At 47.1% G+C, this 13,334-nt stretch overlaps 2 protein-coding genes across 2 annotated transcripts; both read right to left on the bottom strand.

Annotated features, from left to right (window-relative positions):
* Positions 1-2,917: 2,917 nt before the first annotated feature.
* On the bottom strand, positions 2,918-9,289 carry DFJ58DRAFT_716108 (Ion transport protein-domain-containing protein; the record flags this gene model as incomplete). The annotated part of the gene is given in 21 exon segments (XM_041384184.1): positions 2,918-3,220; positions 3,249-3,264; positions 3,315-3,545; positions 3,598-3,755; positions 3,833-4,053; positions 4,084-4,622; positions 4,673-4,839; positions 4,870-4,941; positions 4,980-5,164; positions 5,228-5,513; positions 5,564-5,999; positions 6,438-6,461; positions 6,481-6,636; positions 6,692-6,774; positions 6,871-7,285; positions 7,314-7,448; positions 7,498-7,668; positions 7,721-7,790; positions 7,815-7,861; positions 7,883-8,593; positions 9,285-9,289. The coding sequence occupies 21 exon segments, from the start codon at positions 9,287-9,289 to the stop codon at positions 2,918-2,920; spliced, it is 4,431 nt and encodes a 1,476-aa protein (XP_041244453.1).
* Positions 9,290-9,446: 157 nt separating this feature from the next.
* Positions 9,447-12,106, bottom strand: DFJ58DRAFT_840916 (uncharacterized protein; the record flags this gene model as incomplete). Its single annotated transcript, XM_041392656.1, has 13 exons — positions 9,447-9,563; positions 9,617-9,646; positions 9,694-9,725; positions 9,797-10,006; positions 10,366-10,433; positions 10,480-10,637; positions 10,708-10,893; positions 10,947-11,099; positions 11,155-11,216; positions 11,267-11,834; positions 11,895-11,993; positions 12,033-12,034; positions 12,055-12,106. The coding sequence occupies 13 exons, from the start codon at positions 12,104-12,106 to the stop codon at positions 9,447-9,449; spliced, it is 1,737 nt and encodes a 578-aa protein (XP_041244452.1).
* Positions 12,107-13,334: the final 1,228 nt, after the last annotated feature.

The raw sequence follows: 13,334 nt of genomic DNA, 5'->3' as shown, positions 1-13,334 counted from the left end.
CGGTGCGGATGGCTTGAAATCAGTGGCGACACCAGAGAGAAATCCGAGAATGGAACCTGTCACACTGCCGGTGATTCTATTAGAGACGCAAGCAATCATAATGAGAATTTGTTTACCTCAGTACAAAGAAAGTAGTTGGTATGCCTGTAATAACGATAAACATTTTCGTCTTTTGTCGCAGGTAATATGACTGTGAGGTCAGAAAGGTCAAGCTTAAGCTACAGAAAGATAATGTTTAATCGTACCGCGAAGTCCATGGATCTCATTCTCTCGCCAAAGTGTTGCACCATCGTGCCCGCAAAAATACAACCAACACCGAAAAGAAAAGAGCAGGAGCACAGAGTCTGTGAGGTCTCTGTTGTCCCGAGACCCGGTATGGCAAGGATGGCGATATCCATGGCCATAGAGACTCCTGCCTGTCAAGGCAAAATAAGCAAGGAGGATTTACATTTGCAAAGAACTTACCAGGGCGATTTGACTTTTCGCTTGGCTGCTGAAACCGTCGATAAACGAATTCACTTCCACTCCATTCAAGACGCCGTCAATAGAAGTACTCCTAATGCGCCCAATCGTGATTGGCATGCACAGCATCATAGCTGCCGCATTGCTCATGAAAATAAAAAGTTTACACGACCTGTGCGTCTCTCTCACCACATGGCTTCGAATAAGACGGGCTTCAGGTTGATTGTGGCGGTTCAGAAACTGGTGGTGCCCTACGTGGTCTAAAATATTAATGACATTTGATCATAAGAAAACCACGTACGCAGTATATACAATATCCTGCCTTTTAAAATGGAAATCGGCATCCGAAAGGGCAAAAAATTCTAAGCGCACGTACAACAGAACACGGTGCCAGTTTCCTCTATAATCTCATTGTTGGCAAGGCTTTCTGTTTCTCAGTCGTCAGGATGATGCGCAAGGGAGACGTGAGCACGTACCGATAGTAGCCAAATGTGTACCAATCTGATTCATCTGGTCAAGAGTCCAGAACATCGAAACAGCAGAGGATTGACCCAAAGTTGTGGCTTCTGTTTCGCTCGGGTGATTTTGGCACTCGCTGAAGTAGTATAGGACTTACCTCCGATGTAGCAGACAAATTCTCTTCATATAGATCTCACTTGCCAGCTTGCCATTTGGAATTGATGCGGAAAAAACTCGAAGTGTTTCCTATCAAGCAGTGAATACATTTAGTCAATCAGGGTGATATCCTTGGGTAACTACTCACCAATATTGAGCCTCGAGTTCGAGTCCTGTATAATCAAAATCAAACCAAGAAAAAGAAAAGGGGAAGGTAACATACTCTTATGTCCCCATTCACTTGGCTGGATACATTCTCCGAATAAGATTTCACCATTCATATCTTCTAGCCATGCAATGACGTGCTGGTTGGGAACCACATAATAATATCGAAATCGTTCTTCTCCCATAAAGATCGTCGGGAGAACGACCAGTATCCACCCATCCTCGTTTGCTGCGGCTCGTGACGCGTCAATAAAATCCTCAAGGCTGTGAAGATCCAGATAACGCCTTAGGTTCATCGGCGTAAACGCATTCTAAATTTACATCATGTGAGCGCATTACTCATACAACTGATCAGCGCTCACCTTTGTAATGTGATGATAGTAAGTACCTCCCAACGGGTGAACCAACTCCTGCCAATTACCGTATATTGCGGGTCTGTTGATAGCGTTAGATTGAGGCCATTAAGCAGTGACAAAGGCAACCTACTGAGGGCTATCAATTTCCTTCGTCCGGACTGAGGTATTTTCATAAGCATCGTCTGCACTTACGGTGTGGAGAAACCGATAATTGAATCAGAATTAAAGTACTAGTAGCTATAGACGGGAACTCACAGCATCACTACTTCAGCGTACCGTGGAAGTTGAGTTGGCCAAATACCAATACCCCGCTCGAGCAACTTCGCGACTTGCTGTTGAGCCTAGAGTGTGACGCGAACCTTAGAAGTATGTACGTCAGGACAATTTGACTTACCATCAGTTTTCCAGCTTGTAGTTGAAGTCGTGGTTGTGCATACAAACTCTTTCCGCACTGCCATGCGGCTACCTGCTGTAATTACCTCTTTTGGAATATCAACATGCTGTACGGTGCAAGTACAGTGCATTGAAAATTTTTATAACTAGAATTCAGCTATGCACCCAGCATCCTCCTAGCCACTGGTAAAGATGTAAGGGCGGTGGTCTACTAGTGAGCATCAGGAAACCAGTGAGAAGGTTCTTATAGATATAAACGACAGATTCAGGTCACATATTCACTGAATTGTATATCCAAAGACAATGCAATAGATAATGGTACTACAATGGTATTAAAGGATAGGACAGTTGATGAGAACGATGCCGTGGAGACGTACGTCATGCTGAGCGAGCCTCTTAGCGGTTTCAACCATCGGCGATAATCTTGATAATGAACTCGACTAGGAAAGGAGCGCCGAACGCTATCTCGGCGATGTTGAACCACCAAGCACGATCAACAAGATCCGGAGCTGAAACAGCGTATGGGCAACGTCGGAGGTAGGTTTGATAGTGCACCGCGGATATGCCAGTGTGCTAAACCAACGTCAACATCAGAAAAAAGGACCGTCTGATCACATACAAATCATGCATATATATTGGTTCCAGCCCTCGCTACGAGTAGACATCTCAGAAAATATCATGAGAAAGCGTTGAAAATACCTACCCCGTACTCATGAATGCAAGCATCACGAGTGCCGAGCCCATGGTTTGGTAGTTTTGAGTGTGAGTTTCTGCAGAATACCATTTTGTCAAGCTGAATCCTTCCATGTACATGATAGCGAAGAAGATAAAGAGTATGAACCACAGTCCCAGGAGGTCCAAGATGACGGGCAAGCTCGCCCTGCAAAAAGTCAGCAGTTAATCAATACATGACTGCTCCACTTACATCACAGTCTTGAAGAGCTGGTCCTCTGTACGAGCTTGAATGCGATGCTGACGAGGAATAGCTTCTGTAGCTGCTCGACAACGAAACCCGTGTACCCAAACCGGACAACCAATGTCGTGATAAAACTGCCGCCGGCCACCACAACATCGAACAGATTCCACCCGTTAGCTCGGAAACTCCTCCAGCCAACACCGTAGAACCTGACTGCGATATCGATGACGTACATCGTTGTGATGATCAACGAAAAGTCGTCTGGAAGTACATTGAAGGACCGAAAGGAGATAGAAGCAAACCCATTACTAACCTTGAAATTTTGGAACAGCTTCATGGACTGTAAATGTTTGCGTCCTGAAAAACATAAGTTCAGATAATTAACCAGCAAAGGAAGAGGCACAAACATGAGAACGATAATTTGTACGACAAACCAGCACGTCATCATTCGCATCCACCAGCCGTGCTTGTGAATTGCACGGTCGTAGCACCATTCTCGAAATAGTTGAGTAGGCCGAATCTGAGGACGCTTTGACGGCTTCTGGCGTTTGATCAGTTTCTGCAGGTCGATCCATTCTCGCTGAGGTTGGGTCAGGAATGCAGAGCCCGTCTTAGATGAGAAGTTGCCGATGATGATACTAAGTAAGCCATAAGCCAACAGACCGATGATCCATAAAGGATAAGTCTCACCTGACAAAAAGTGTCAGAATCACAACGCCTCCAAGTAAATTGTAGATGATGAAAAAGATGGCGTTGATTTGTGAAACGTTGCGCTGCGGTTGTTGATTCTTCCCAGCGATACTCATCGCGACCGACATGACATCGATCCACCCTTCCAACGACACAATCTCAAAAAGAATGAGCATCGAAGATCGGAAGTTGTCGAAGGAGAACGTCATAGAAGGTGAAGGATTGTCCCAGGCACGAGGGGCCAAAATCCGAAAGATGTGCCGTATATTGTGTTGACAAACTCGTTGGTACAACCATCGACGCCTTGGACACTGTTGTCGTTACACCCCCACACACTCAAGGGAATCAGATACAGGATCGCCAAAACGGCGGCATCCAAGATACGAGTCGCCCCGGAAATAATGAGTGATTCGAACGCGTTTCGCATCTTCTCGATCAAGGTCACGAGGCGGAGAGCTCAAAGAGCCTTGAGGGTGTGGATGGAACGAGTCAATCCGCTGACGAAAATGAGCGCGAACGACAAGTTGACTAGGATACCGATGAGTATAATGAAGTCCAGGATATTCCATATGCTCTTGACGTAGGCGTTTGGAGTGAACAGGAAACCATCGGCAATAATCTTGATAATGAACTCGACTAGGAAAGGAGCGCCAAACGCTATCTCGGCGATGTTGAACCAAGTATCACGCGCCACACCGTGCTCCATGTAGTAATTGCACCGGTACAAAGGGGTGGCTACGCCCTCCGTGATGTTACCATTAAGCACGGTCAACAAGATCAGCAGCTGAAACAGCGTATGGGCAACGTCGGAGGGTGGGCATCCGAATAAGCGCTCTCCGCCAGCAGGCTTGACAACCTTCTGGCACATATTCCGGAGACGATCTTCTTGCGAGAAAAGCCAAAAGGTCTTGTCATACGTCGGGTGGTCAATGATGAAGTCCGCCTTCTGGGCCTTCCGCTCGGAGTGCTCATCATGGTCGTTCTCAGTTGCGTCAGCGCCGCTGCTCGCCTTGGCGAGAATATCGCTACAAGTTCGTGTGAGTAAAACTGCTGCTTACAGTGACCAGAAACTCACAGATAACGCTCCGTCTCTTCGTCTTGCACAGTTGTCGAATCACGACGGCCCTGTCGTAAGGCTACCAACGGTACATCATTAGAATTCGTAGTCCCAGAAAACAGTTGTTGAAGCATTGTCGACGATTTCGAAGGGAGATGCTTTGCACCCTTCAATGGAACGGGTTTCTTCGAAATATCAGTAACCTGTCAACTCACACACTCAAAACCACATACAGCCCCGTTTCGATTGTCCTGTCCAATAACCCCGTAATCTTGCACGAGCGTCTTCTGCATCGGCAAGACCAGATTTGAAGGAAGGTTTCGACCTTGACGCGAACGGGATCTGCCTTGATCCATCGATACGGATTCAGCTTGCGAGTCCAACTCTTGTGCGTGACTCTTTGCGGGTGATGTTGAGCCCAGTAGTCCGATGCTTGTTTACTCTTCTTCGTTTCTTCCGCGACACTGAAGTTTTCGTGGATAACAGCGATGAACATCTGCATCACGATGACTAGAGAAAACAATGCATGTTAACGAAGCAAGGCGATACGCATGAGCACTATCGGCGACTTACAATTTTCGAATATAAGCCACGAAGATAAGAAAACGGTCACGATCACCGCTTGCCCCAAGGAGATTTCTGCATCAGCTGCCTCGTACAAGACGTTCGTCCAATTCTCGGAAGAAAAGATCTGGTACACAGCGAGGAACGAATTCCACAGCTGTCCGAAATTCAACGTGGTTGAGTCGGTCATATCGCCGCGAATGAGCTCCTCGCAGACCAATGCGGCAAGGAGGTTGACGAGGAGCAAGAAAAGCGTCATATTCGCTAGACCGTACAGATTCCCAAATACCGTGAGCTGAAGCGGTTTAGTCATCTGTCAGATGTTCAGATGGTGACTAGACTCACCATGAGCGGTTTCATTCTTGGGAACTCTAGAATCACCCTGTAGAACCTCCCTAGTTGAAATATTGTCAACCAGGGGTACAGCTCCGAGTTGTGAGTGGCCGGAATCTGAATGACGCTCGACCCCACAGCCAACACGAGATCCAGCCAGTTGTTCCCATGCTTGAAGAACCTTCGCCAAGCTGGGAGCTCTGCTACGATGCGCATGATGATCTCGATGTCGAAGGCCACTGTAAGCACTAGCTCTGACTTGTCAAGTATCTGTTGATGTAGGTCACTCATGTCGGCACTGGCGGTGGCTTGTACGACGAGCGACGCGAGAGCTAGAAATACCCAGCACCAGCGCGTATGGGTGTAGAATTCCTTGAGAGAGTTGTTCTGAGAAACGTGTTTCCCATCCACCCAACCCTCTTCGCAATCCTCGACGACAGGTCCTAGTCTGTGAGATTGGATTGACGTTAAAATCAGCATATATATACATAGGTCAAGAAACGCACGGTGCAGCACCAAAGGCACTCTTCTTCATATCCGCACATATGGCAGAGAACGTGTTCGTGGTCACTGCGACGAGTAGATTGATAAGCCAGATGTTCGACACGATCATGTTGATACAGACAGTGAAAAAGAAGCAGGAGACGAAAAACTCGGCATCGATGATCGAGTACATGATAGGGGACCACTGAGAGGACATTAGCGCGACAGAAATATGAATAAAGAACACGTACGCCATTGGCAGAGGTCACAACGACAACTTGAAGCGCGGCATAATAAATATTGTCGAAGCTCTGGATGCCACTGTATGGATTGTCTCCCTCCTGAACCGAAATTATGAGATCATCGTCCGTCAATGAAACTTCAAGCGACGAACCTGACAAACCTGCCCCAGAGGGCAGATATAACCCTTGGCCGCAGGGCCTGACGTACCGTCCAATTGTAAATAGGGAGAGACGTTCAGGGTAGTCGGGTCAATGTAACCACCGCAAGATTGTGATATTTGCGTTTGACTTTCTCCCAAGGTGGGCTGAAGATAGCATTTCCGTCGAAAAGAACCCTTGAAAGATTGAATTCCAATTATTCTTCAAGATTGCTTCATGTTCGATGAGCATCCAGAAAGAAACTGGATAGACTCACGAGAATAACACAGCAGCGAAAATAACAAAATATGCCACGTTAGTAAGCAGCGGCCGAGCGATCTTCAGTGAGTGCATGATTGTCTGTAGAATGGTGTAAGCACACAGATATAAAGTGCCGTCCGCAAACTCACAGTGGTTCCAGACGTGATAGCGAGAAGTCTTGCTGATTCGCAGCACACTCATCGCTCTGAATGCAGCGACATGATGAGACCCACACTCCACGCCTGCCATGGCGAGTGTAAAGCTCAACCAGAAGCTAAGAATGGCGATAAAGTCAATTCTTCCCCAGCTCTGGCGCAAGTATGGCATATTGCGATACACCTTGTCGCGTGCGTTATTGATATTTAATCGGAATGGCAGCGAGATCACGTCCGGGGGCGTTTGGTCTGACCGAAGGGCCCGGGAGAAGAAAGTTGGCTGCGAGGGATTTCGGAGATGGGCGCATGAAGAATGTTCATCTACAATGGCCTGTTTTTCTTGACGCGAAGCCTCATGAGGCAAATGGCTTGGACCAAACACTGTGTCAGGCATCGAACGTGAAGGGGTAGTCTCGGAGAGTTTGAATGGCCGCGATATACGATCATAAAAGGGCCTTAAGGAGATTCCGCGTGACAAGGAACTGGATGCAGAAGAAACTGCCCTCGAAGTCGACTGTAGGGGTTATTGCTGATGTCGAAGATACAAAGAAAGCCGATACTGGAACTTCAGGATCTAGCAAAAATCCAGAAACACATATTCGAGCAACTGCTTCAAACCTAACAGGAGGGATCAGGCTGAGGGGATGGTAACCAATAGGAAACGTACGTGAATAGGATGAACAACCCCAAAAGAACATAATCCTCCCAAGCACGAAAGAAACCCTTTTGTGGGGTTGGCATAGATTGTTCCGAGGGAAGAAGAGCCGAGTGAGACGCTTGAGATATCAATACACAAGCATTAAGAATTATCAAACAAAGTACTAGAGGTTCTGTCCATCTACAGGAATGATTAATAGTGTCGGGCGGGAGAAACCTAGAAAGAGGCCTACGGGTGAGAAAGGAAGCGATAAAGGCGAAGACGAAATGTGCTTGAGGAGTCTAAGAAACCGAGAGTGCGCCCTCGCAAGGGAGTCAGCTTTCTACTGAGGAAAACTTGTTCTTCGTTCCATTGCTCTTCGAAGGGTTCCTTGCTATCTTGCGTGGGAGAGTACTCGCCATCGTCAAAGTCCTCGTCCGGTATGCGGATGGAATTGTCCAAGGGATGGTTTGAAAGATTAACGATGCGGAGAGACGCGCGTCGAAGGTGCTTGGACATTACCCTGAACGCTGAGCCCGTTCGCTTGAGAGGGGAAGGTGGAGAACTGTAATGTAGTGTCCACCGCCTAGTGGGGCCTGTAGTACCTCCCCTACGCTCGGAGTCGACATTTAAATCAGCACTAGCCCAACTCCCACTTGCAGATTTCCATCGAGAGTTGGTACCAGTGAGATGGACATCGTCTCCGTCCTTCGATGAGTCAAGGTCAGACTCTGGAGTAGACATTAAGGAAGCGGAGGATGGACCAGCTTGTGCAGCAGTATAGAGCAAGCCACTGTAGATCGAATTCCCATTGTACGTTAATGTGTTTGCAAAGAATCCATTGTTAGGAGAATAAACTGGGTTCCCATCCGGAGTAAATGGCCTGGGCGGTGTTCGTGAAGGACCAGCCTCCATAGTTAACGAAAGGTTCGGGCGTAAGGGATCCTGCCCTGCGTCTAACTTTGCCCAGCTTGTTCGTCTGCGAGCGACGAAATGACCACCATCCACTGAAGGATGAAGTGTCGGAGACGGATTCGGACTCGGAGGAGCTGAACTTGAAGTGGCAAGGCCTGTGATAGTGATAGTTAAGTCGATAGCAGAAGAAGAAGAACTTTGGGTTGAATGACTGAGAGATGGATGATGTTGGCCGCCCAAATGCTGGCTATCCATATCATGCGCGTTCCCTACCGTAGCGTTGAAACCGGAAAGTACAAATAATCCGCGTGTATCTTCATCTACAAAGCAATCAGACCACAGTAAGTTACACCTGCATGAAGATACACACCGTAGCTACGGTTACCGTGACATGATTTATATCAATAGGCTGTTGAATCTTCAGTAGCACAATGAGAATCGAGAAAAACATCTGACGTTTAGAAAGCATACCTTGTAATCCATAAAAGTCGCCAGATCTCACAGGTAGAGGTGGAGGACGGTACATCGAGGCCATAGTGCTTCCTCGCCAGATCTCAAACGCGAAGCTTTGCAAGAGATCATGAAGGAGTTTGTGTATGAGGCGACGGTGGTCACAGCGTGTGACCAGAGTATGATGTGCAAAAATGATGATCAGTGGGAGTTTTCAACTTGAAGTCACGGTTGCGATGCCGCCGGTGAACATGTGGCAGTGCTGCAAAAATGATTCGATCGGATTTCGCTCAGATCTGCGATCCGATTTGCCTGATCTTTGAAGACTCGAAATCAGCGTGAATTGAGCGTGAAACACAAGAAATCGGACTAGTTAAATCGATTCGATCGACAAAAATATTGGAAATATTCTCGATGTCGTGTGCCAGTACTGTTCTATTAATAGTATATACTACATGGTATGTTTATACAGTATATACTAGATGTGATGTGATTTGAAAGCATGATACAATGATGTTGGGTGATTGGGAAGTCGGGAGCATGGTATAGACTACTAGTTAGCGATGTGGTATGCATATGCTTGTGGGTATCAAGTTCAATTCTAGAGCATTCTGTTAGTATGCGAATGAATCGAACACCGATTTTAGTTTTTCCACTATCCGGGTCCATATGTCGGCGCAAGAGCGCATCAATCTGCTGAACAGGCTTGGCGCTCGCGGAGCAGCGGCCGCCTCGGGTAATGAAGTCAGGTCCCCGCGACGGCGACGCGGCACTAAATGCGTACCATATTTGCCGCTAACAGCTCAAGCTGTGTCTGTTAAATGTAAGTATTGGGCTGCATTAAATACGAGAACGACTTACGCGACCACTACCAATCTGAGGACCGTAAATCACTCGCGACATGTTTTAGTAGGTCTATTAACGGTGAATTTTACTGAGTGTGATCGGAGATATCTAAACATACCTGCCGTGAATATTCCTATTTTGGCTTTATCGGTTGTGTAGTGATTGACGTGAACGACAGACCGCCGGGCTCTAAAACATTGGCACCAAATAATGCCAAATAAACGTGCCGGTGTTGTGCCGGTGTGACAAAATCTCGTCCAGTCGATTTTCGAGGGTGTGACGGTACTGACTCGTGATGGGTGCTGGTGATTGCAGTTCAGGTTAGTAGCTATAGAAATATGCATGGACAGTAACAAGGATGTAAGAAGAATTCATAGTATTATTGTGCGCAAGCTTCCGCTTCACCTAAGTAATCTCATCTCGGGCGCTGTCATTTTCACTGTTTCGCCGATCCGAATAGACTGTATATAATTCCTCAACTAGTAGTACACGTGTAATCTACAAGAAAAACGTTGTCGAGAGTCCGAAATCACCACGACTCCACTAAGCTTTCGTGAAGTACTTGAGATCCATTTCCACATTGCTGCTAACCACTGGAAAGACAAATTTCGCATGCGGGACTTCGAAATCAGAGGTCGCAACGACATCTATAGGCTTGAGGTCGTTCATGGTCTTCATGCGCCTCACTCCCCGCCTTGTCCGTGATAAACTTCGGAACTTTATGCTTGGGATCCATTACCAAGACGTTTGACTCCCTAAACAAATATTGAGTGAAAGATCAAATGAACATGAAAGACTAACTGTAGCGAAGGAAGCTCACGTGCCACCCGGATGAAGGGGGTGAAGCGGTCTGGATGCGAATACATATCGTCAAGGGCAGCCATGATTTTTGGGTGTAACTCGGCCGCTTTCAGGTTCATGGAATCAGATGGTATCTGCAAAGTAAACGCTTGATACATCTGGTACAGATCGGCGCAATTTTCGTTATTCATATGAGGAAGGATAACCCGAGAAAAAGAAAAAGCTTACAAGAGTGATCAATACGCCTACAATCCCTTTGCGTAGGTAGCCCATCCAAGTTTGAATGGCGTCAGGGTATAAATCCGCTAGTCTCGCATTGCCTTCAGCAAGCTCAGCGATGGGTCGGAGTAATGCAGCCCAGAGGACCTCCTTGAAAGCTTGTGTTTTGATGAGGTCGCAGATAGCTTGTTGTACCTGACGGAAGAAGAGTCTTAACCTTCACTTTACGCGGCTTCCATGTCCCTTACCAGTTTTTGATCGCCTGAGTTGAGCGCGACAATTAAGTTAAGAATCTTCTCTAACTTCTGATCCTCATGGGTCACAAATTCGGCCAATGGGGATGTACTCCCTCGCGTGATTTTCCTGATTTCGGAAGTAATGTCTATATAGAAGTCCATGAACTGCCGGTGACATTTGGTGGTGAGTAAAAGCACCAATGCATCAGGACAAGCTTACTCGGTTGCGCAAGTATGACCATCTCACAACAGTCTCCTGGCCATCGTCATCCACGATCGTCACTGATCATAACATTAGTTGGTGACAATTAGAATTAGATGTAGACACTCACGCGGCTTCTCACTCAGCTCCTCGTAAGGTTGTTGGTTAAAGCGAAGAGCTCTCAAAAAGCTTGTTGTGATCAACTGCCTGGAAATTGCCTCAGGAACAATGAACGGATTGTCCTGCATTCCAACCAGAAAATTGCCAACGAAAAGGTATTTGGCCAGTTTGATCGAGCGACCCCACGGTGACGCTGCCAACAAGCTTTTGAGCAGCAGTTTTTGACTTTTGTCAAGGATATCGCCTCGGGAAGTGTGTCTCCAGGGAAGATCTGGGTGGGGAGGCTGCGTTTCACCGGAGGTCTGAGTACTAACGAAGCACATTTCCTGATCGTCGTCGTCCGGCAAAGTGGGCGCGGGTACGAAATCGAATACGGAGGTCAATTTGAAGAGTGTAGGCTCGTAGTCGAAATCTAGGGATTGGCCGAATGGCGGCTGCAAAAACCCTTCCTGACAAGCCAACGGCTGAGGCAACAGGGTCTGCCAAGCCGGAGCATCGACGGGTATAGGAAGGGAAGGAGGAGGGAATCCGTGAGGGTAAATTGCTGGGGTGAATTGAACATCGACTAGCTGATCGAGCTATGCAGTATGCAACATGATGAGCCCGATGATGTACTAATTTCTTAGAGAGGTACTCACCAACCAGATGGGAGAGATACCCCCGTGCAAGTTGGGCGCGCAAACATTGGTCTTACAATCTTTGAGAAAAGCGGAGCCGGCGACCCTAATACGTTCATCCTATCAAACGAGGACTTAACAGCATGATAGAGCTCTTACCTCTATCTCGTAAATAGAATACCGCGTGGTGTCATTTGTAACAAGCAAATATCCAACATGCCGCAGGATGTCATGGGGTGGCCGTGCGAGAGTGATATGTTCTTCGGGCCACTGTCATATACCATATATCCGGTTACAGATCCGATGATCTGGATCTCAGATCCGATCCAGATCCGATGAACATATCCATCGTCCGGTCCACAGATCCGCTTTGATTCTTATTTCATTTCCTGTTCATATAACTCTAACTATCGTTCATCTCCTTTCGGTATTCCTGTACACCGGTATACCGGTTATCCTTTACTTCCGCTTTGCTTACAGATCCGCTATGCTTACTGATCCGCTACACTTACGAATCCGCTTTTACTTGTACTTCATTCCCAGTTCATGATTCGTGATCCATCCAACTTACCAATACGCTCCACTTAGACTTTGCTTATACTTTCGTACATAGCCTCGCACCTTTGCTTATGATCATTCCATTAGCTATCCGTAGTATATAAACCTTTGTATATGCGCTGTAGTAGATCAGTTCGAATATCATCTTAGATTGCACTCATTCCGTCTGGACTCTGAGTCCCTCCGTTATCCATCCGGACTTGAGTACGCTACTCTTGTCTACTCCGAGACTTAGGATAGATTCCTATAGTCTACATATCCGCCTCTGTCTTCGGACAGTCCTCACCCGTTAGTTTCTAGTCCGGATCCGATCCGGATTGGCCATTACTCTATACGTTCGATATCCGGAAGTCTTAACGGATCCATTGCAATACTTATCCGTTTCACTAGACGCGATACTTTAGCTCTCTGAAATAAGGGGCAAGACTCGGGAAAGGGGCACAGCGTACGAGCTGAGGCCGAAGCCCCTTCGGATCCGATACTACTTGAGTACGGTCTTAACAGTCTGGCCGATTCTTATTTTAGGATACGTTGGGCACGCACATCAACTCTCGTCTATATATGTGAGGCTATCATGTTCGGTCAATCTTTCATCTCTCAGTGTTCGTTTACAGTGGCTGTTAAGACCGTACTCAAGTAGTATCGGATCCGAAGGGCTTCGGCCTCAGCTCGTACGCTGTGCCCCTTTCCCGAGTCTTGCCCCTTATTTCAGAGAGCTAAAGTATCGCGTCTAGTGAAACGGATAAGTATTGCAATGGATCCGTTAAGGACTTCCGGATATCGAACATATAGAGTAATGGCCAATCCGGATCGGATCCGGACTAGCAACTAACGGGTGAGGACTGTCCGAAGACAGAGGCGGATATGTAGACTATAGGAATCTATCCTAAGTCTCGGAGTAGA

The sequence above is a fragment of the Suillus subalutaceus genome, assembly GCF_016647625.1.
Source record: "Suillus subalutaceus strain FC151 chromosome Unknown DFJ58scaffold_45, whole genome shotgun sequence".
Classification (NCBI taxonomy): domain Eukaryota; kingdom Fungi; phylum Basidiomycota; class Agaricomycetes; order Boletales; family Suillaceae; genus Suillus; species Suillus subalutaceus.
Note: the sequence above shows the minus strand (reverse complement) of the source record. Positions and strands in the feature narration are given on the sequence as shown.